Here is a 24933-nt window from a genome sequence, read left to right as displayed (position 1 = left end):
CCAAGGGAGGCGAAAGCAACAAGGCTATAACGGAGACCAATGAAGTTAGCCGATAGTTCCCAATGAATTTATAACAACTGAAGTAACCCCGAGTGTGGGGAGGGTGTAAATTTGTCAGAGTAATGGGGATGTTGGCAATTAAACAAATGAGGCAAATGAACCAACAAAGGGGGAGAAATCTAGACTAACAAAGTAGTGTTGAAAAGACTCTAAACTTGGCTTTAGAAGAAAAAAAGGAGTGATAACAGAAAAATAGTATCTTGAATATTGCTTTCGGCCAGCCTAATCGATTATGCACAAGATAGAAGATGTAGAGTTTAAGAACAGCAAAAAAATAAATGGAAGTGGTATGTAGTAGTGCTTTGGCAGTCCAGGGTTGCATAACTTGTCTCCATTGTAGCGATTCACTTGTAAATTCCAGAGGGTAAGCTGGCACAAATATGTCTCTCTAATTCAGTTTGATGATGATATAGTCCAGTCCTAGCCCATAGATATTGTCGCCGATCATATAACTGACTAGATATTGCAAGCTGTTTGTCTAGTTCAGCCTTAAATTTATTTAAGCTATCAACTTCCACAACAACAGATGGAAGTTTGTTCCAGCAATCAACTACCCTCTAGATAAAGGCAAACTTTTGCACATCTATTCTACAACTTTCTTTCCTCAATTTGAATCTATGCCTCCTCAGGTTCTTAATCTGAGCAAGTGGCAGTATCCTGTCAGCATTGAGCCTGCTCAAACCATTCAAGGCCTTATACACCTTGATCAGATCACCTCGTAGGTGCCTAGTCTCCAGCTGCTGCAACTTGCAGAACTTAAGCCTTTCTTTGTAAGCGCATCCCTTTTGTTCCTCTCACCAATCTTGTTGCCCTTCTCTGTATTTGTTCTAGCAACTCTACATCCTTCCTAAAATGAGGCCTCCAGACCTGTATACAGTACTCAAGGAGTGGCCTGACCATTGCTTTATACAAAGGGACGACATTGTATTATAAACTTCAGTTGCCACTTCTCAGCCCATCTGCCTAACTTTTCTAGATCCTGTTGCAATAGCATACTGTCTTTACTACTGTGCTAACCTTTGTATCATCTGCAAACTTGGACATTAGACCTGATAGACCATCATCAATATCATTGATAAATACACAAAACAACAATGGTCCCAGCACTGAACCCCGGGGGGGAGGAAGGGGAAATCCACTAATAACATTAGTCCACGTAGAGCAGTGTCTATTTATTACCACTCTCTGCCATCTCCCACTCAACCATCCCTTTATCCATTGTAGTAACTTGCCCTTAATGCCATACCACTCCAATTTGTACAGCAGTCTTCCATGTGCAACAGTTCAAAAGCTTTCATGAAGTCCAAGTATATGATATGTTGTTATGGATCAAGCATGTATATAATGAATTACTATGTTTTCTGGAAAATAAGACACTTAGGTTTTAAAAGGTGACTGTTAGAAAAAAAATTTATTGATATATATCTGAGATACAAATTCACAAATGTTTATTAAAGAAAATTCAATTTTAGAATTAATTATCCATCATAGAACCCCAAAACTCATTGTTGCAAGTGAATGTTCTGAATTTTCACTTTCTTCAAAGAGTGTATCATTTTCATACCGTTGAGGACATTACTAATTCCACATTTCTTGAGAGACTTGAGGTTTTTAGAAGGAAGTAGAGTTTTACTGATCTCTTTTTTCCTGGGAATAAGGGAGAAGTTCTAGTGAGATATACTTAATGGCTCACTTGGGTACATTAGGCAGCAACAATATACAGTCTGATCTAAAAACACACACACACACACACACTGTATATCATTGTATGATATAATTAATAATAATAAATTGTAGAGAAAAATCATAATGGCTAAAAATGAATGAAAAATTAATATATGGACCTGGGGCACTGCTAGTAATAGCAGAAATACCCAGAAACCATAATAAAATATAGATAAGTAGATTATATAAGTGTATAAGTAGGGGTGCTGACATGTCCGGTGTAGTAACAATGGTAAAAAATAAAACAGTGCCTGAAAGCAGATTAAATAAAAATATATAAATAGTACTTAATTCTATAGATCCTAAGATTTTAACTACATCGACAAGGGTCCACAGCCAAAACCACAGGAAATGCAGCAAGAAGTAAGGCTTCTGTTTCTGTTATGACATATACGTAGTAGCAGACAGAAAAACTGAGTAGATGACATTGTATTATATATACAGGCAGTTCTCGCTTTTTGAGTTTCCGGGTTTACGAGTTTTTTATTTTTTCAAGTATCAACAAAATCGAAAATATGAACATTAATTGCAAAAAAAAAAAAAAAAAAAAATTTAATGTTAAACATTCATAAATACCGAATTTCAAACCACGCTCATAGCTATACAATATAGTGCACCCCGCTTTACGATATTAATCTGTTCCAGTGACAATATCGTAATGTGAACCCAATAACACGTGGAACGAATTTTTTGGTAATTTGTTCCATGACCTTGGAAGTTGAAATTTTCGCTATATAATTCTCTAAAAGGTCGTTTTCATAGTGTAAATTGTATTAGTTACCAATTCAAATAATTAAAATGCACTATACTTTCATCGTTATCATATGTTCTGTTATAAGAACCAATTTTTGAATGGCTTTGTGATATTTTTCTAAAGCACATTTCTGGAGGTCACTACCAGAAAACAATTTGCACTTTCCGGTTTATTGGGCTTTTCTGTTAGTGCATCTAATTATAAACGGGTAGTAACCGAAAGCTGGAGTTGTGCGGTTTTTTACGTTATTATGTTGAAATATGTTTCCCCTTTACTGAAATCTTCAATCGTATAAAAAAACAAATAAAATTTCAGAATCTTCTCTTCATTCCTTTTTTTTTAAGCTTCATAAACTTGTTACTCTGCGCAAATCATGTTAGTTGCAATTTGTGCATTCCATTAAAAAATGCTTATGCATGCTATTGAAATTTATAAAGAAAAGAGAAGATTATCTTGGAAACAAACGCCTCTTGAAGCATTTCTGAAGAAGACACCTCCAAAAACCCAATGAGTACCGAGCCAATCAATAACGAGTGATCAACAAGTGTGCATTTAGTCAATGATGATATGACTTACAAATGTTAAAGAATGTTTATTCAAACATTCTTTAACATTTGTAAGTCATAAATAATTTCTTTATTATTATAATTTGATTGATTTTATAGGCTACGTTTTCATTTCTTTGCATAAATCAATCCTTGTTTAAACATAAACGAATTAGCTAACTAATTTCATTGTTGAGAAAAAAAGTAACCTCTATTTTTAACCTGTCTATGAGAAATAAATTTCGCGCTTTACAAGTGTGCTCTAGGAATGAATTAACTCGTAAAGTCGAGAACTACCTGTATTTACACACACACACACACACACACACACACACACACACACACACACACACACACACACACACACACACACACACACACACACACACAGTGTATGATATATATACTGAGGGTAATTAAATATATCAGTTGATGCTATTGAAAATTTTCAAACTTATGATATTATTATGAATTTTTCCCTTATGGGATTTTTTACACCCCGTAACAGGTACTGGTACCAAGTGCATGGAGTGGTTGTGTCGTGTCTGGTTACTGCTATTATCATTATTGTTGGTCGAGAAACACTGACTATCCTACAGGTATTCAGGATCACGGCTTTGGGAGGTCTGTTGTTCCGTGATGTTCTATGGGAGGTCTATTGTGCTCATTTTTTAATGAAGGCTCTTTGGCACCATGATGGTGGTTGCCATGCCAATTGGGATGATCATTACTTGTTTCATATGCCACATTTCTTTCACTTCCTGTCTTACATCTGTGTACTTCCTCACCTTTTCATTGTAGGTTTTCTGGAGTTTGCTGGTCTTGGGTATTCCTATGTTGATCAGGTAGGTAGCCATTTCCTTCTTGTCAATGAGGGTTATGTGTGGTCTGTTGTGCAGGATCATCTTGTCTGTTGTTATTATTATTATTGGTAGTAGTAGCAAATAATGCAAGGTAATACAGCATCAACCAAAAAAAAAAACCGACCACCTCATCTGTCCATTTTTTTTTAATCCATCCCCTCTAATAATATGTTTAATTCTTCCTTAGATTTATTCAAACTACCCACTTCCAAAACACCAAATGGTTGTTTGTTCGAATAATCAGTTACTCTCTTGTTTAAAGCAAATTTGCACATGTATATTTAAATTTTATTTAAGTTTATGTTCCCTTGTGTGCCACATTTCTTTCAGCAAAAAGAAAAAAAAAACCCCTTCCCATTTCACCAATCTATTCGATCCAGCCTTAAACTCTTCAGTCAGCCTTCTCTCCTCTAAATGAATTGTTCCAAGTGCTGCAATTTGCAGAACCAAAGTCTTTTGTGGTAAGAGTATCTCTGTGTTCTTGACTAATCTGGTATAAATATGTGTCTGTGATATTAATATTGTGTATGTTTTTATAAGTTCAAGATGACGTGACTGAAGATATAGGGTAGTGTACAGTTAAATATATCAGATTTTTTTAATTGTACATTTGAACACAAAACAGTTAACCTTCAAGTGAACTGTTTTGTGGTTAGTAAACTTTCTGTTGTTTTATTTGTATCTCCAGTTTTTTCTGATTAATTTTGTTCTAATTTATTTATTTATTCACTTTAGGAATGTTCAAAATACTCAAGTAACTGAGAGTAAGGTAATTTCTGATGGCCTTAGTGATATTGTAGAACAGCACTCCATGGACGTGGATGGAACAAGTGATGTAACTAGCAACATTGTAGGAGAAACACAAGCCAAACTGATAACTGCTTGCTTGAGTGAAATTACATCGATTTATAAAAATGCAAAGAAAGTTGTTGTGAGTCTTTTATCATTTATAATTTAATTTAAAAATTTATATTTTAAAATATATTATAAAAATTTGTTAACAAGACTAAAGCAACACAGGTAAAGATAACACAGGAAGTATTAAAAATATTAACGATATTAGCATTAGAATTAGTAGAGGCATGTGATGCAAGAAAGCAAGCTTATACAGCATCAGCCAAAAAAAAAAAAAAAAAACCCCTTTCCCATTTCACCGATCAATTCGTTCTAAATGTTTGTTTAGTTCTGCCTTGAATTTATTTAAGCTATCAACTTCCACAACAACAGATTGAAGTTTGTTCCAGCAATCAAAAACCCACTGGTTGAAGGCAAATTTCCACACATATTTCTACAACTGTCTTTCCTGAGTTTGAATCTATGCCCCCTCAGGTTTGTAATCTAAGCAAGAGGAAGAATCCCATCAACATTGAGCCTGCTCAATCCATTCAAGGCCTTATACACCTCAATCAGATCGCCTCGCAGGTGCCTAGTCTCCAGAAGCTGCAATTTGCAGCATTTAAGCCTTTCTTCTAAAGAGCACTCCTTTGTTCCCCTCACCAGTCTTGTTGCCCTTCTCTGTACTCATTCTAGCAACTCTACATCTTTCCTAAAATGAGGCTTCTAGACCTGTACACAGTACTCAAGGTGTGGCCAAACCATTGCCTTATACAAGGGGCTAATCATCTCATTATCCCTGCTCGCAAAATTCCTGTATATCATTGACAAGACCCCATGACCTACTCTATCAGCCTGTCTGCACTGCTCAGAAAACTTCATACCTCACTGCACAATTACACCCAGGTCTCTTTCATTCTCCACTACCCTGAGTGTAACACCACCCAGTTGGTACATTTCTTTGGAGTTACTACTACCCATATGCAGTACTTTGCATTTGTCAATGTTAAACTTCAGTTGCCACTTCTCGGCCCATCTGCCCAACTTTTCCAGATCCTGTTGCAGCAGCATGCTGTCATTACTGTTATTAGCAGCCCTGCCAGTCTTTGTATTATCTGTAAACTTTGACATTAAGCTTCATATACCTTCATCAATATCATTGATAAATATACAAAACAATAATGGGCCCAACACCGAAACCCGAGGGACACCACTAATAACATTAGTCCACTATGGCAGTATCCATTTATTACCAATCTCTGTCTTCTCTCCCATTCAACCATCCTTTTATCCTGGTAGGAACTTACTCTTAATGGCATATTGCTCCAATTTATACAGTAGTCTTTCATGTGCAATGGTATTAAAAGCTTTCCTGAAATCCAAGTACAGTCAGTCCTCGTATAACACGTGTTTACACTACATGAATTCGATCATACACGATTTATAAATAGGGGAACGATATATTATATAACACAAACCAAATTCGCTTATGCACGATTTGCCTTTGTGTTTACAAGAAATGGCAGTCGGACCGGAATTACCCCAACTGAACGCAACACGATAGGAATGAAGAGAAGATTCTGAAAATGTATTTGTTTTTTATATCAGTGAAAGGGGAAACACATTTCACCATAATAACGTAAAAACCAACACAATTCCAGCTATCGGTATAATCGCAAACGCAATTAGATCGACTTTATAACAGATTTCACTAGCAGAAACACAACTGGAAATTGTTTTTATTGTTTTATGGTAGTAACCCCCAGAAATAAGGAGGTGATTATTCCCTTGTATAAGGCAATGGTTAGGCCACATCTTGAGTACTGTATACAGGTCTGGAGGCCTCATTTCAAGAAGGATGTAGAGCTGCTGGAACGGGTACAGAGAAGGGCAACAATATTAGTGAATGGAACAAAGGGTTGCTCTTACGAAGAAAGGCTTAAGTTTTGCAAATTACAGAGTCTGGAGACTAGGCACTGGCGAGGTGATCTGATAGAGGTGTATAAGGCTTTGAATGGTTTGAGCATGCTCAATGCCAATGGGATTCTTCATCTTGCTCAAAATAATCACCTCAGAGGGCATAAATTCAAATTGAGGAAGGACGGATGTCGGACAGATGTGCGGAAATTTGCCTTTGGCCAGCGGGTGGTTGGTTGGTGGAACTGACTTCCGTCACTTGTTGTTGAAGTTGATAGCCTAAACAAATTTAAGACTCAACTGGACAGGTATTTCGAACGAACGGAGGGGTGAAATGGGAGTGGTGTGTGTTTTTTTTTTTTTTTTTTTTTGGCTGATGCTGAATAAGCTTGCTTTCTTGCATCATATGCCTCTACTAATGCTAATGCTAAATGTGCTTTAGTAAAATGTGAGGTGTTAATAGTGTATCTCTGCCTTTACGGTGTTGTTTATTTAGTTGCTACACGCGCGCAGCTTTGTTTATGTGTATCAAGTGTGCCTCCTCATTTTGAAATTGTGCTTTATTCCCTAAAAATGAGTAAAATACTTAAAAGGTGTGAAAAGGAAGCGTCCTGGTGAAGAAGACACTGCAGAGATTCAGAGAGAAAAAGAAAAGCGATATCGATAAACAGAGGCGGACTGGGTCAAAAATTCTTACCCAGGAAAATTTGTAGTGGGCTCATACTATGGTTTATGGCCAAAATCACACCGGCCTCCGGCCCACTGGGGTTTTCCCTGTAAGGCTTATGGCCAGTCCACCTCTGTCGATAGAGAAAAAATATGAAATTGTGAAACGCTTTGAGCGAAATGAAAGACGATGTGATATTGCACGTGCTACAGACCTAAATGAGGGAACGCTGAGAATTACAAAGAATGCAGAGAAAATAAAAACAACTTTCATAGCAGGAACGACTCAAAGTGTAATTAAAATCCATTAGATTAAGACACAAAGAATTGGAAGAGATGGAACGGCTGTCATCTGTTTGGATAGAAAATCAAACAAAAAACAAGTTTGCTTACGATAGAAGCAAAAGCATTAGCAATATTTTATTACATAATAGTCGTAATAAAATACTTACGTATTTTATTACGACTATTTATTTACGATTATTTATTGTGTTTGGTAATGTTTTGGTTACAAATGTGTGTTAAATCTTGGAAGCATCTCGGCTCCTCATTTGGTTCATCTTGAACTTCGTCAGCATTTTCTTCTTTCACTATTGCTGTCTGCAGGTCAATAAATTCATTAGATAAGTCCTTCTCTTCTTCCTCTATTAACTTCTCCACGTCTTTGGCATCAACCTCCGACTGAAGTAGCTCTGCAACCTTTACAATCTTATCTGTAACCTCTTCATATGATTCATCTTTTTTAAACCCTTCGAAGCCTTTTAGGTGCCGTGGGCATATTTCCTTCCATGCGCCATTTAAACAACTTTTAGTAAATTCCAGCCAGGCCTTATTAATGTTTAAGATAGTGTGGTAAATATTGTAAGATTTCCAAAAGTCTCTTAATGTAAAATTTTTCTCACCGTCTATTGCATACAATGCCTGAGCAAATGTTGTGCGTAAATAGTATGCTTCTAAATTCGAAATAACATCCCTGATCCATAGGTTGGATGAGTGAAGCCGTATTTGGTGGTAGAAATAGGACTCTCACATTCGAATTGAAACCATCTGGATGCGTAGGATGTCCAGGAGCATTATCTAATAAAAGCAAAATCTTGAAAGGAACGTTGCTGTCTTTACAATATTTTTCAACCTCTGAAATGAAGCAGCATTTAAACCAATCCTCAAAGAGAGAGATTTAAAAGCCCAATAAACCGGAATGTGCAAATTGTTTTTATTGTTTTCTGGTCATGACTTACAGAAACGTGCTTTGGAAAACTATCACAAAGACATTCAAAATTGATTCTTATAATGGGAACATATGATAACGATGAAAGTGTTGCGCAATTTCCATTATAAAATTGACCTTTTAGAGAGATAAATAGCTTAGTAATATAGCAAAATTTTCAACTTCCAAGGACTTGGAACGAATTACAAAGAAAAAAAAAAAAAACAACACAATGTGTTATTGGGTTCACATGACGATATTTTCACAATACCTCCATTTATCCCTACAGATGCAAGATGCGTTTCCATATTTTTTTCAGTTCGCACTGGCCAGCAGAAACTTACGTAAAGTTGAATTTGTGTAAGTCGAGTATTATGTAAGCCTGGGAGTTCCTGTATATGATATAAAAATTATTTTTTGCATCCAGTTCCTTTGTGACCACGTCATATTATCCAATAAAATTGGTCAGACAAGATTTCTCTTTAACAAACCCATGCTGGGTCTGAATTATTACAGCTTTCTTGTCAAAATGATCCTGCAATGCTTCTTTAACCAGTGATTCCATTATTTTCCCTGGAACAGAAGTCAAACTAACAGGTCTGTTAATTAAGAAAAACATAAAATCAAAAGAAGTGTACCCAGTTGGTATAGATGACCAGTGCACTGTTGAGTCAGTTTGGTGTGACATAAGCACTGCGAAAGCAAAAATAAGAGCAGGAGTGTGTTATAGGCCTAATGAGTACAATGAACAATTATACAGGGAAATAGAGTGGGCCAATAAATCAGAATGTCTTATAATGGGGGATTTTAACTTCCCAGATATTGACTGGAACTTGTGGGTTGGTCACTCACACACTAGTCAGACTTTTGTGGATTTATTGGATGATTGTTTTCTGCAGCAGCACGTTCGAGAGGCATCCAGAGAGAGTAATACTCTTGATCTGGTTGTCAGCAGTGATCATTCCTGTATTAAGAATTTGCAGATAAAGGAACCACTAGGTGGCAGTGATCACAGTGTACTGATGTGGAATTTACTTAAAGATATAATTACCATCAGGGGTAAAGGAAAGGGTTTTTGCTTCCGTAAAGGTGAGTACAGTGGTCTCAGAAAGTTTTTAAATTCTGTACAGTGGGATAAACTGACAATGTTGCCAACAGTAAATTCTAAGTGGGAAGCATTCAAGGAATTAATCGTGGATGCTACTAAAAGTTTCATACCTATTAAGAAATATTGTTCAAGGTTTAGGCCTAAATGGTTATCAAATGAACTAATGAGACTTGTAACAGAGAAGAAAAATGCATGGGATGCATATAAATTATCAAGCGACTCAGAAGCCTATGGCAGATATAAGCTAGTCTGTAATCAGGTCACAAAGGCGGTTAGGCAGGCGAAGGCAGATTACGAGAAATCCTTGGCAAAAGATGCTAAGAAAAACAGCAAGGATTTCTTTACTTATATAAACTCTAAAAGGAAGGGGATGAATCTGATTGGTCCACTTGACATCGATGGTTCGATTGTTGATGATCCTGCTCAGATAGCAAACAAACTGAATGAGTATTTTGCATCTACATTCACACATGAGGAATTATTAAGGTTTGAAAATGGCAGAAGGTTATCAAATTGTAGCAGGATACTTAATGATTTTGTAATAGCTGAGAGCAAAGTGGAGGAGAAATTGTTGAAGTTAAACATAAGAAAAGCACCTGGGGTGGATGTGATCTATCCTGTTATATTAAAGGAGGCGGCAAAGCAACTAAGCACACCCTTAGCCATAATTATGAAAGCATCTTTGGACACAGGGGAGGTTCCCACGGACTGGAGATGTGCAAATGTATCCCCAATTCACAAAGGGGGATCGAAGGGTGACACGAGTAATTACAGACCAGTTAGTTTAACTTCTGTTCCGAGTAAAATAATAGTCACTGGTTAAAGACGCATTGCAGGATCATCTAGACAAGACTGCAGCAATAATTCAGACACAGCATGGGTTTGTTAAGGGAAAGCCTTGTCTGACAAATTTGATAGGATATTATGATGTGGTTACAAAGGAACTGGATGCAAAAAATAATTTTGATATCATATATTTGGATTTCAGGAAAGCTTTTGACACTGTTGCACATGGAAGACTATTGTACAAATTGGAGCAGAATGGTATTAAGGGTAAGTTGCTACAATGGATAAAAGGATGGTCAAGTGGGAGAAGATAGAGCGTGGTAATCAATGGGTGCTGCTCTTCTTGGACTAATGTTATTAGTGGAGTCCCACAGGGTTCGGTGTTGGGTCCACTGTTGTTTTGTATATTTATCAATGATATTGATGAAGGTATATCAGGCTTAATGTCGAAGTTTGCAGATGATACAAAGGTTGGCAGGGTTGTTAACGACAGTAATGGCAGTGTGCTACTGCAACAGGATCTAGATAATTTGGGCAGATGGGCTAAGAAGTGGCAACTGAAGTTTAACCTTGATAAATGCAAAGTACTGCATATGGGTAGAAGTAACCCCAGAGAAACGTACCAACTATGTGGTACTACACTTAAAGTGGTAGAAAATGAAAAAGACCTGGGAGTAATTGTGCAGTCAGAAATGAAGTTTTCTGAGCAATGCAGACAGGCTGCTAGGGCAGGTCATGGGGTTTTGTCAATGATATATAGGAATTTTGCTAGCAGGGAAAAGGAGGTGATTATCCCTCTGTATAAGGCAATGGTCAGGCCACACCTTGAGTACTGCGTACAGGTGTGGAGGCCTCATTTTAGGAAGGATGTAGATTTACTTGAGCGTGTACAGAGAAGGGCAACAAGATTGGTGAGGGGAATGAAGGGATCCTCTTACCAAGAGAGGCTTAAGTTCTGCAAATTGCAGTGGCTGGAGACTAGGCACCTGCGCGGTGATCTGATTGAGGTGTATAAAGCCTTGAATGGGTTGAGCACACTGAATTCTGATGGGATCCTTCCACTTGTTCAGATTACAAACCTAAGGGGGCATAAATTCAAATTAAGAAAAGACAGATGTAGAATAGATGTGTGGAAATTTGCCTTTAGCCGGCGGGGTGGTTAATTGCTGGAACAAACTTCAATCTGTCGTTGTGGAAGTTGATAGGTTGAATAAATTTAAGGAGTAACTGGACAGGCATTTGGAGGGAATGGTGTGATTTTTTTTTTTTTTTTTTTTTGGCTGATGCTGCATAAGCTCATACACATTCTTTCTTGCATCATATGCCACTACTACTACTACTTTGTCACCATTTGATCCCCCTTTGTGAATTGGAGATACATTTGCACATCTCCAGTCTGTGGGGACTTCTCCTGAGTCCAAGGATACTCTCATAATTGTGTCTAAGGGTTTGCTTATTTCCTTTACCACCTGCTTTAATTTAACTGGATAGATCCCATCTACCTTAAGTGCCTTTCTTATGTTTAACTTCAACAATTTCTCCTCCACTTTGCTCTCAGTTATTACAAAATCATTTAACTCCCTGTTGGAGTTTGATATACATCTGGCCCTCTCTTTCTTGGATAACTTCTCATGTGTGAATGTAGATGCAAAATACTCATTTAGTTTGGCAGCTATCTGAGAATGACCATCTACAGTCAAACCATTGATATCAAATGGACCAATCTGATTTATCTCCTTCCTTTTAGAGTTTATATAAGTAAAGAACTCTTTGCTATTTTTCTTTTCATGCTTTGCCAGAGATTTCTCATAATCTGCCTTCGCTTGTCTAATCTCCTTTGTGACTTGATTACAGACTAGCTTGTAGCTACCATAGGCTTCTGCGTGGCCTGACAATTCATGTGCATCCCATGCATTTTTCGTCTCTTCCACGATTCTCATTAGCTCATCTGATATCCATTTGGGCCTAAAGCAAAACAGTATTTCTTAGTTGGGACAAAATCCTAGTAGCTTCCAAAATTACTTCCTCGAATGCTTCCCATTTAGAATTTGCTATTGGTAACATCATCAGTTGGCCCTACTGTATAGAACTTAAAAAATCTCTAAGACCACTGTAGTCACCTTTACGAAAGCAAACGCCCTTCCCTTTACCTCTGATGGTAGTTGCATCTTTATGTAAATCCCACATCAGTACACTGTGATCACCATCACCTAGTGGTTCCTTTATGTGTAAATTCTTAATGCACTAGTGTGCGAGTGATCAACTCACAAGTTTCAGTATATATCTGGGAAGTTAAAATCCCCCATTATAAGGTACTCTGATTTATTAGCCCAACCTTATTTCTCCGTATAATTGTTTATTGTACTCATCAGAGTCATTAGGCCTCATCAGAGTCATTAGAACAAACTTCTGCCCTCATTTTTGCTTTCCCAGTGCTTATGTCATACCAAACTGACTCAATTGCACCGTCCATCTATGGCAACTGGATGCACTTCTTTAGATTTTGTGTTTCTTAACTAACAGCATAACCCCTCTTCCCTCCCTCCCTATCCTTTCTGTACACATCGTACTCCCCAGATTCCAATTCTGCATCACTATATCTGAGTGACACCACGTCTCTGATATCCACAATATCTGCCTTAGATATATGTTAACCAGCACTTCAAATTCATCAAATTTATTTACTGTACTCCTAGCTATGCTAGTCATGGTATTGAAAGTAAATTCTGACAAGTGTCCAGTGACTTATCTTGATATGGTTAATGAGATTACAAGAGGAGCTTATATAAAAATAAAAATGTCTGCCGAAACAGATAAAATAAAAAAAAGGTTAACAGATGACGGTTGTACAGTGAAAAACATAATGTAATCATTAAAAATAGAAATAAATTTCTAATAAATAAATAAATATTATAGTAAATATAGCACTGTAATATATACATATTAATTGATATTTTTGTTCACTGACTTTTTTTTTTTTTTTATTATAAAATTTAAAACAGTAAAAAAAATAAACAATCAATAACGACGAATAAGGAATGTACAAATTGCACAAGTGCGATACAGAGTAAAAAGTATGAAGCTTAAAAAATAGGAATGAAGAGAATATTCTGAAAATATATATTTACGTTTTTTATATGATTTCAATAAAGGGGGAACACATTTCACCATAATGACGTAAAAACCCACAGAATTCCAGCTATCGGTATTATTGCAAATGCAGTAAGATCGAGTTTACCACCCTTTTATAATTAGATAGCATTAACAGGAACTCCCAATAAACTGGGAACTGCAAATTGTTTTTATTGTTTTATGGTAGTAACCTCCAGAAATGTGCTCCTCTGTTCATGCTATCCCGCCTCACAAAATTTTTGTTTGAACAGAAAAATGTTGTGAATATAGCAAATGACAACAGTGTGTCTCCAACCAATACAACTACAATAAATGGGAAACATAGCTCTCATGCATTTGACATATTTTACGCTTTGTAAACTTGTATGTATTGCTGCACAGGTCGCTACATTCAGCCTGGTGGCGGACAGATTTTGGGTTCACCTAGTGTTACTTGCAGACAAAATCGCACATGAGCCAATGCGAAAATCCCATTATATTCTCATTGTTCCCTAATATATCAGTCTCGTTGGAGCAAATTTGTGTTGGGAAATAATCATTATAACAGAACTGACTGTACGTGTCTATATTCCTTTGTGTATAATGTAGACATTAAAGTCAGCATCTGTCTTGTGGAATACAAATCATATTTGGTTAGTAGTTTCAGATTGTAAACAAGCTGGTTGGGATAAGTACCTAGGGTATTTATATCTTTTAATAACATAAAGAGGAAATGATTGTCAACTGTCCAGTCTGTTGCCAAGAGGAGTGAGCATTTGCTTAAGATTGTGGCAGCTCATAAGGATTTGCCAAACAGTGATGATCCATAAATTGTGAAAGTCAGAGTTTAGTTTGTGGAATAAAACCATATTATTTTAGTGGCTGACTGTGCAGTAAAGCATTCAGTCATGAAAGTCCTGGATGTTAATTTAAAAAAAAAAAATAAAAGTCCAGTAGAGTGTTAAAAATAACCATGTTTGAAATTAGAGTGGTAGATTCCAGATCAAATTGTGGGGGGGGGGAACTAGAGTATATTAGGTTTTTTTAGTCATTTTAGTCTAATGATATTAGCCAAATATGTTGAAGATGTTTAAAACAAAAGTAATTTGTAATTTTGTTTATAAAGTATTAATATTAGCTGTATGAAGCACTTCCCGCTTTACTTATTCTATTGTTGTTTCCATGCCTAATCTTCTATCTTCATTAAATTTGTTCCTGGATGCACAAAATTACTAACCTGTTCCAATTTTTGGTTATTTAGTCTAGACTTAATTTTATGCTCTTTCCCAGTTTTCATAAATTGTTTTTATGTAACTAATTTATCATGCAAAATTATCTGTAACTCATATCTAATTTATTCAGAGATCCTTGAAGATCTTGCATGATATTGTTTAATAGCACAACATTATCAACATATAATATTGATTCAATTTTGACATCTCCACAAACTTTATCAGCAATTTATAGTCATGAGATGGTCCATGAAAATTCTAAAAAATAAGAGGTGATATGGTGCAAACCAGACTCATTCCATGCTGAACCTTAAACCATTTTTCAATGTTTGCTTCAATCCCCACTGCAGATTTGCATTAAAAGATAATCCTTTACACTATATACATATATATATATAATTATATTTAAATAATGTTGGAAAAAAAGTATTACATAATAAAATAAAAAGGAGGATACAGCACACATCAGGGGCAGCAAAAAGCATATTCCTCTACATGATGCTTGAAATATAATCATATAAATTAGAATAAGGTTTAAAATAAAAAATAATGCCAGCAGTACGGCAAGACAAGAGCGAAAAACAAAATTAAACCTAGATTCAAATCAAACAGGGAGGGAAGAGAAAGGTAGCAAGAATAAAAATATTGCAACGGAAACTCTAAATTAATTTAGAAAATCTAATTATACGAATAATAATTCTTGAAATTTAAAAGCCAATTAAATAGAAATTTAGCGGTGCCCCCTCTGATGGGCACCAGGTCCGAATTTATGCGAAATATCACCAAGCAGAGATTTAAACCACTACAATAAAACAAAACAAAACAAGACAAAAATAGATATTTCTGTCTATTTTTGTCTTGTATATTTGTGGATGAAATCAAATGTGATTTCATCCACACTTGATTCCTTTTCATACTTCATATTTTCCATAGTCTTTTCTAACCTAAACTATAGAGAAGTGTCTGCAATTACCTTTTTAATCTTTTCTTCTTTATTGATGTCTTGTTCCTTCATTTTGCTACAATTCATCAAGGTATTTACTCCATACTCCTAAAATACCCTTTGTTGTGGGTTTAACTTTTACCTCATCATTTTTGATTACTTTAGTTGGGTTTTTTCTGCCTATTCTGAGATTTTATACCAAATGTCAAAACATTTTTACATTTCTGCCTTCCTAACAGTTGTTTTCTTATCTTTTTCAAAATTTTCCTATGATTTTTCTTTGACTCCTTTTATAAGTAGTTTAGTCTACTTAAACTTTTTATATTCCAATAAAGGATTTAATTGTTTTATTTTTTGAAACATTGTTATTTTTCTTTTCTCTAACTGCCTCTTGAACTTCTTGGGTCTCCACCATAATGCCCTGAATTTCTTGTCTTCACAAACCTTTTCTCCCCATCTTTTTTTTTTTTCAGGTTCTACCAAAGTTCTCTTATTTTTGCCATTTTTCATACAACTTTCAAGTCACTTAACATCAGGAATACCATTCTAACTTTTGAACAAGAAGACTTCTCTTATTTAAATGCAGTTGGCAATTCTGATAGATTTTTGACTTTTGTTCATTTTAACATTTTTTATACACCACTTAATAATTATTATTTTTAATTTGCTCATCACAAGTTGATTGTCATTTCCAATTCTAAATTATGTACATACCCTGTTTGTAGATACAGTACAACCGCGGTGTAATGTGCCTCTTTATACCATAGTTTCATATGTACTGCAGGTAATAATGTCCCCCAAAACGAATTATGAAAAAAGAAAAAAAAAGTAGTGTTCAAAGAACACACTATTTTTCTATAATTATATGCTGATAAAATTCTCAGGTGACTCCGTAGCCAGGTGGGAAGGAGCAGCAGTGCATAGCACACGCTCCTTGATTAGACCGGGGTTCGAGCCCGTCACCACCAAATATGGAGGTACGGAAAGGTCAGGGAATGACCACCGCATATCCCGGAGCAATATGGCCTTAGTTGCTAATGCTCCTAAAAACCAAACAACACAAACAAACAACACGCTGATAAAATTCTAATGTCATATTCTGATAACTAGCAATTTCATATTGGAAACTGTACAAGGTGAATACTGTATACAGCAGGCCCTCGTTATAACGCAGTTCGTTTTACGTCGATTCGTTATAACGCTGTTCCTATATTATAACTCGTATCTGACTGTAATGCTGTCACAAATCACTATAATGCTCTTTTACAGATTGCATTTTTGTCATATTTAATAAAATCATTTCATTTGATGGAGTCAATAGCTTGAAAATGAATAGCAAAATAACATTAAAACATTTCCCACGCAAACTTGAGAAATTTTTCCCACGCTCAGTGAAATTTTCTTGCTTGCTAATTTAATTGCATATACTGACTTGTTACGTAGTTCTGAGATCAGCATTCTAAAAAATGTTGATATATTTAATTGTTGTTTAAGTGTTGTAATTATTTACGCTATATGCATTTATCCGAAGTGTAGTCATCACTCAGTACAGTATTAGACATTGTGCGTAACGAACAGTTTACTCTAGCATTGTATCATAATTAATGCAACAAACGCGGTTATGTTTTCTAAGAGTTAATAATGGCGGATAAGAATGAAAAAGCAACGTCTGGATGCAGTATGAAGACTAAATGTAAGAAAAAGACTGATTTTGAAAATTAAATTAGACGTTTTGAAGCAAATCGATTCCGGACAACAACAAGCGGATGTGTGCCATAATTTAGGACTGGCAAGTTTACCTGTAAGAACAATAAACTTCTTACAGTTAAACTTGCTGTTTCACTTCAAGCAACTAAGGCTAGGTCGGCTATTAGGATTGAAATGGAGAGACTTTTAACTAATTTTATTGAAGATAATATCCAATGCAGAATTCAGTTAAGTTAAATATGATATATATAAAAAAAAAAAAAAAAGAGAGAGAGAGAGAGAGAGTTTAGCCTATATGATGATCTGAAGAAAACTCACAAAAAAAAAAAAAAAAATGTGGTGCCATTTAAAACTAGTAAGGACTGGTTGAATAGATTTAAAATCCAGGGAGAAGCTGCAAGTGCACATCAAGGAGCTGAAACTTTCAAAAAAGAACTTGTTAAAATTATTGAAGAGGAGTATTATGTGTTATACTTCTCAAAACGTTTTTAACATAGATGAACAGGACTTTTTTGGAAACGAATGCTTAAAAGAAGTTTCATATTGAAAGAAGTAAAAAACATGCCAGGTTTCAAAGCGGTGAAGGATCATTTGACTTTATTGTTCGGTGGTCAAGCTGTGGGGGGTTTAAAATTAAAACCCCTTTTAGTTTACCAGGAAGAGGGCCAAAGTACAACCCAAAATCGACACATTTTTCATGATTAAATTCATGATTTTAATTGGAATTTTAAGTTTAATTTTGATACGTGAGTAGTTACCACATAATTATAAACATATGTAATGCGGAATATTTTATATGTACAAATATTTGAATATTAAATATTTTGACCGACATTTGTGCATCTTTTCACTACCGTTTATTAATGATTAGGAAATATCCTATGGCACTGACCGCAACTCTCAAATACATGTTACCTTATGGGAATGCTGCGCTCGCTTAGCGCGGATTCACTTAGTGCTCTGGTTTTCCGGAACAAATTATCAGCGTTCAACGGGGGTCATCTGTATGCTGGTATCTACTGTACATCCTACTACCATATTTCTAAGAGGGGAAATTAGCTAAAAATTGGCTATGTACAATCGATTCTGGTTATTTGGGACACATCGGGAATAATGCATTTTGGCCAATAATGCATTAAGCAGCTGCCCCAATTATCCGAAATTTCACGTAAATAGTTAAAAATACAATGGACCCCCACTTTACAATTGGTTCACTATACAATCAAATCACATTACGACAGACTCACCATAGTAAAGTACCATTCACTATACGATGTCTAGTAAGCGCCGGTCATTGTGATCACGTTTGTAAATTGAATTTTAATTCTATTAAACAGCGATTATAATTAGTGAAAATAGGAGGAATATTATCCGCAGGCTATAAAAGTAAAGATATATTAAGCACAAATTTAACCTTTATTACTTTATACCAATTAAAAAATTTAATTATGATATGTGAAAATCGGAACAATATACATGATAATCGGAATATTTAATACATACCGTAATATGTACATACCAACTAGTTGACATATCTGTTCACTGACATTTGTGGATGGGGGTTAAAATTTAAAACAGTAAAAAGATAAGCAATCAATAACAAAGAACACGGCACACACAAATTGCAAGCAACACGATACGCACAAGTGAGAACGGAGTAACAAGTTACAAAGCTTTAAAAATAGGAATGAAAAGAAGGTTCTGAAAATTAATTTTTTTATATGATTGAAGATTCCATGGAAGTGTAAACACATTTCACCATAATAACCCACGGAATTCCAGCTGTCAGTATTATCGCAAATTCAATAAGATCAAGTTTACTATCCGTTTATGATAGATTGCACTAACAGAAAAGCCCATTAAATAGGTGACTGCTAATTGTTTTTATTGTTTTATGGTTGTGACCTCCAGAAATCCGACCAACAATGTGGTACGGTCGGAGACAATCGTAGGGTAATCTCCAGTGCTGCGGTCTCATGCCCCGATTAAACGGCATGTTGTTCCAATTAAGCAAAGTAAACCCTGGCTATTTTCTTGATTGGGTTCTGTTTTTTAAGATTTGCCCCGATTAACTGGTGGCCCAAATAACCAGAATCCATTTTATTTGCTATGATATATTCAATATTCAGTTGCAGAGTAATTTTTGTAATCAACAAGACTCATAAGAGACTAATTACTGTAGACACCCAGTTTCTCCTCTCAGCTAGAAATGCAATAAAAGGGTATATCAGTGGAATGCTAATTACAAACATTGTGGAGGGGAATACGGCTACTGTTCGTCAAATGCGTTATGTTAGTAACAGAGTAAATTTTTGTAAACAACAGCATACAACATCTTTTCTTCAAATAAAAGTCACGCTTAGGATAGGAAAAACTTCTAAGGGCTAAACTAGGCTAAAATATACTTGAACTGACAAGTGATTTATGGAGAAATCGCATGACTTCAATTCAGCATATGATAAGCTGGACAGTTTGGTTTTGATTTAGTTTTCTGAAAACATGGTAAATTCTAGGGCATCAGAAATAAATACACAGCAAAATTAGTAAATCAGTAGAACTGAAGTAATGGCCACTAAAAGAAACAAATTATACAGTTGAAGAAAAGCTAAAGATTATTGAAAGGGTGATAAAATAAAATGTATATTTTGTGAGTGTAGAATTCCAGAAAGAATGATCTGCAGTTGGATAAAAGAGGAAGAAAAAATGCATTCATTCATAGATTAGAAGATTAGAAGAGATGAAGCCTCCAAAGAACAAAAACTAGACTTTATGAAAACAGTGATGTGAGTGTGGTTTCTACAGATTGGTAGTTGAAGGAGTACCAATAAATGGGGTGATTTTGAAAGAACAGCCGCTTAAATTTCATAAGCTACTTGGTGGAGTTGATGACGCATTTAAAGCTTCTGTAGGGTGGCTTTGGAGATGGAAGGCATGTCATGGGATTTCCCAGGTTAGTATTGTAAGCGAATTTGCATTTGGTGACATTACAGCAGCAGAAACATTTTCTGAATTTTTGCGTAATGTGATTTGTGATGGTGAATTCACAGATGACCAGTTGTACAACTGTGATGAAACAGTTACAGTGCTGTACTGTAAACTTTCCCTGACAAGTCCAGTGCACTATGGCCTTAGATGCTGATCCACCTAAAAAATCCCAAAACAAACCCCGGCAAGTCACTGGATATTCTTGTTTATACTCCGGCACGACCACCAGGTCAGTAAAGTTTACAATAAATCATATTAAAAAGGCACCCAACAAATGAAAACAAACAGAGAATTACTGTGTTACTGACTACAAACAGCAGTCTTGGAGCAAATGACCTGGCTGCTTGGATTGAAGTGGATGCAGAAGCTCCAATTGTACATTGCCTGAGTGAGGAAGAAATTGCAGCCTCTGTAAATGGTGGGAAGACAGTAGACCAACACAAGACCAGTGACATAGGAAGTGAAATAGAAGATAATGTGGCTCATGTAAGAAAAAGTGCCAGAAATTAAAGTGCTTGAAACATTAATGAGGTGATAGCATGGTTAGAATGTCAGAGTGATAGTGAACATAATAATAATATTCTTTAATACATTAAGTGGTATACATTTGTGATTCCATGCACAGATAACCAGAGGAATCTTACAAAAATGTTAACTATACATGTAATCAAGTACAGAAATATGGAGTTCAGCTACAAAATGACCATTAGAAACAAAATATGAGAATATAAAAATTAACAAGACTACAATAGCATAAAATGACATCAGCACACTAGGACCGGCACTTGTACACCTGTCCTTTACATACAGTAAAATAGCCCAAGATGTCATCTCAATATGATTTGTCAATACACCATAGGTCAATGTCAATGTTGAGAGTGTCCAAAGTCACATTTGGGAAATGTCTCTTGAAACTTTGCAACTTCTGGAGCCTTGAACACAATGAGGGAGTACTACAAAGGTGTCTTCCTGGCAAATGCCAACCAACCGTGTTCCAGATGTTTAAGTAGTCATGGCTTTGATGAACACAGATGAAGGAATGCCTTTATTTTCTTCACATGGGCTCTATGGACTGTGGGTGTGTATTTCAGGTTGGAGCAGAGTGCAGATTTGGATGTTGTGTAGATCTGGTGAGACCTCAAGTTGGCCCATTTCAGCACCCAAAATTCTAGACCCCCCATAGTTTCTTGAGGCTGGTGGAAGGTGTGGTAGACCAAATTTCCATGGCATAGGAGAGCACGCTAGAGAAGTACATTTCGAGGTATTTCCTGGTTATTTGTCTATTGTGAGTTCTGCACAGATCTATTTTCATTGCCCAGGTTTGCAAGACTTTGGAGTACAGCAATACCTCGCTTAGCATGGCTTCAAACAGTACAGGTTTCACTATAACACCGTTTTCAATTAAGTTTAAGTTGAAAATTTACTGTACATATTAAAACTCATTCAATAGCCTAGACACGTACTCTATATATATGCTGAGTTATTGTAGCCTAAGTACGCATACATATATACTATGGTGCCAACTCTATTGTCTCATATGCATATATGCCAATAGCTCCCCTCAGGCAGTCAGTGGCAACATGCAACAGTGTTCAGTATTCTTAATTCCATCCTGATGAGATGATGTGACAGCTTTCCAAACTTTATTTCACAATTTATTTTTTACCCCTTTAAATACAATCGAAAATATATCTGCATCTTGGTTAGAAATCATTGCCAACAACATACGCTATGTTTGGCAGCATGCTTTGTCCCATTTGGCAAAAGATTTCACTGGTTTTGAATTGCAAGTTCAGACAATTGCCGAAGACATTATGAAGATTGGAAAACATTTGGGATTCGAAACTTTGGACATTGTCAATATATATGGCTGCATTGACTCACATGCAAATAACTTAGATGATGCAACTCTCCTTGAAATTGATGAGCGAACTGCATATGAAGAAGATGGAAATAATTCTGAAGTGGCACCAAAAGAATTTTCAACAGAAGAATTGAAGAAAGTTTTTCTGGGTTTGACATGGCCTGCGAGGCAATTATGAATGGAGATCCAAATGTTGGACGTAGCATCGAGATACGCAAATTTTACAAGATGAGATTCAATGCTACAAAGACTTGTACGCCAAGAAAAAGAAGAGATGACTTCACCAAACTTCATTTTTGGAGTACCTAAATAAATAGTAAAGCTTTTTTCTCATCTCTTGCAATATTTTCGCAACCTTTTCGTTAATAAAATTTTTGCAATATTTTTTTAATTTCAAATCCTTTTAATTGGCTCTCAAATGCAAATTGTTTATAGACTGTTTTTCTAGTACGCATTCAAAATAACCCGTTATAATTATACCTCAATCAGCATGGTTTCACATAACACGGAACAGTTTCAGTACCAATTATCAGTGCTATGCTGGGTATTGCGGTACTTAGCTTGGATTTGTTGTTTATATGTGAGGTTCAAATCAAGGATTACTCCTAGGAATTTGTGGGAGACAGAACCTTTTCTGATAATTCCAGAAGTAAGGTATCAGCAGAATCATCCGACTTGGAGAAAAGATTAGGAGAAACTGATAGGCCAAAAAAATTTGGCATACTGACAGAATGTAATAAAGGAGTTGTTTACAGTTTCCAAGATGGCTTGTCTTGTTTAGGGATCAGTGACCTGGCGGTTGGCATGGCGAATAACACACAATATCAGCATATGACAAGAACACTAGAACTTGATCCATAAATGACACAAATATTGCAGCGAATAGCAGAGCAGAGAGGGAACCACCTTCTGGGATGCCTACATCTGCACTTTTACAGACTGTACTCTTATTACTTGTAAAGTGGAGCATTCTCATAGATAGTAGACTTTTGAGGAGTGCAAGTATATTGCTGGATATCCCATAGAATCTATTAAGTAAGGCAAGAAGGGGTGTGATTTGTACTGAGTCAAATGCAGATTTCATATCCAGAAATATGGTGTGAAGATCTTCATTCATTCCAGGCATGAATTATTTTCTGCGAAAACTACTGTAGACAGGCTGCTGCACAAATTGGAGCAGTGTGACATTGGAGGCAAATTGCTGCTGTGGATAAAGGGGTGGCTGAGGGGGAGAAGACAGAGAGTGGTAATCAATGGACACTGCTCGTCGTGGACTAATGTTATTAGTGGAGTCCCTCAGGGCTCAGTGTTGGGTCCATTATTGTTTTCTGTATTCATAAATGATATTGATGATGGTATATCAAGCTTAATGTCGAAGTTTGCAGACGATACAAAGGTAGGCAGGGTTGTCAAGGACACTACTGACACTATGCTGCTGCAACAGGATCTGGAAAGGTTGAGCAGATGGGCTGAGAGGTGGCAAATGAAGTTTAACATTCACAAATGTAAAGTACTACATATGGGAAACAGCAACCCCAGAGCAACGTATCAACTCTGTGGTACTACACTGACAATGGTAGAGAATGAAAGGGACCTGGGGGTGGTTGTGCAGGCAGATAAGAAGTTCTCTGAGCAGTGCAGACGGGCTGCAAGAGTAGCTCATGGTGTATTGTCAATGATATATAGGAATTTTTCTAGCAGGGATAAGGAGGTGATTATTCCCTTGTATAAGGCAATGGTCAGGCCACACCTAGAGTACTGTATACAGGTCTGGAGGCCTCATTTCAAGAAGGATGTAGAGCTGCTGGAACGAGTACAGAGAAGGGCAACAAGATTAGTGAATGGAACAAAGGGGTGCTCTTACGAAGAAAGGCTTAAGTTTTGCAAATTACAGTGTCTGGAGACTAGGCACCAGCGAGGAGATCTGATAGAGGTGTATAAAGCCTTGAATGGTTTGAGCATGCTCAGTGCTGATGGGATTTTTCCTCTCGCTCAGAATAATCACCTGAGAGGGCATAAATTCAAATTGAGGAAAGACAGATGTAGGATAGATGTGCGGAAATTTGCCTTTAGCCAGCGGGTGGTTGGTTGGTGGAACAGACTTCCATCCCTTGTCGTGGAAGTTGATAGCCTAAATAAGTTTAAGGCTCAGCTGGACAGGTATTTTGAACGAACAGAGGGGTGAAGTGGAAGTGGGTTTTTTTTTTTTTTTTTTTTTTTTTTTTTGGCTGATGCTGCATAAGCTTGCTTTCTTGCATCAAATGCCTCTACTAATGCTAATGCTAATAGTAGATCTATTTGGCATGGCATAATGTGTATGCTCAGGCCTATGCACAAGATTGCGAGTGAAACATCATTATAGATGCACCTCTCCAGACATTTCAGGAAAGGAGAAGCAATTGATATTGGCCTGAACTCTGCAGGTGCTTTCACATGAGGCATCTTCATTCATTGCACCTGACTACTATTAAGAATTATTTACTGAATAAAAGAGAAAAAAAAAACAAAACACTTGTTATTCATCAGCATTACATGCCTATTTCAGAATGGATGCATAAAATGTAAGTCCATGACAGCATTGTATATTAATAGAATGTAAAGGAAATATTGCCTTTAATGCTTGTCT

The 24933-nt window shown here is 36.2% G+C and overlaps 1 protein-coding gene across 2 annotated transcripts in view; it reads left to right on the top strand.

The window, feature by feature from the left end:
- Nucleotides 1–24933, top strand: part of vir (VIR_N domain-containing protein) — a 346195-nt gene that overhangs the window by 87057 nt on the left and 234205 nt on the right. For both annotated transcript variants that reach the window (XM_090377624.1, XM_090377623.1), the window contains exon 14: nucleotides 4683–4878. In XM_090377624.1, coding sequence (XP_090233750.1) covers nucleotides 4683–4878 — 196 coding nt within the window. The remainder of the gene's footprint in view (nucleotides 1–4682; nucleotides 4879–24933) is intronic.

This window comes from Mastigoproctus giganteus, chromosome 7 (assembly GCF_048544385.1).
Source record: "Mastigoproctus giganteus isolate SK-2022 chromosome 7, ASM4854438v1, whole genome shotgun sequence".
Classification (NCBI taxonomy): Eukaryota; Metazoa; Arthropoda; class Arachnida; order Uropygi; family Thelyphonidae; genus Mastigoproctus; species Mastigoproctus giganteus.
Note: the sequence above shows the minus strand (reverse complement) of the source record. Positions and strands in the feature narration are given on the sequence as shown.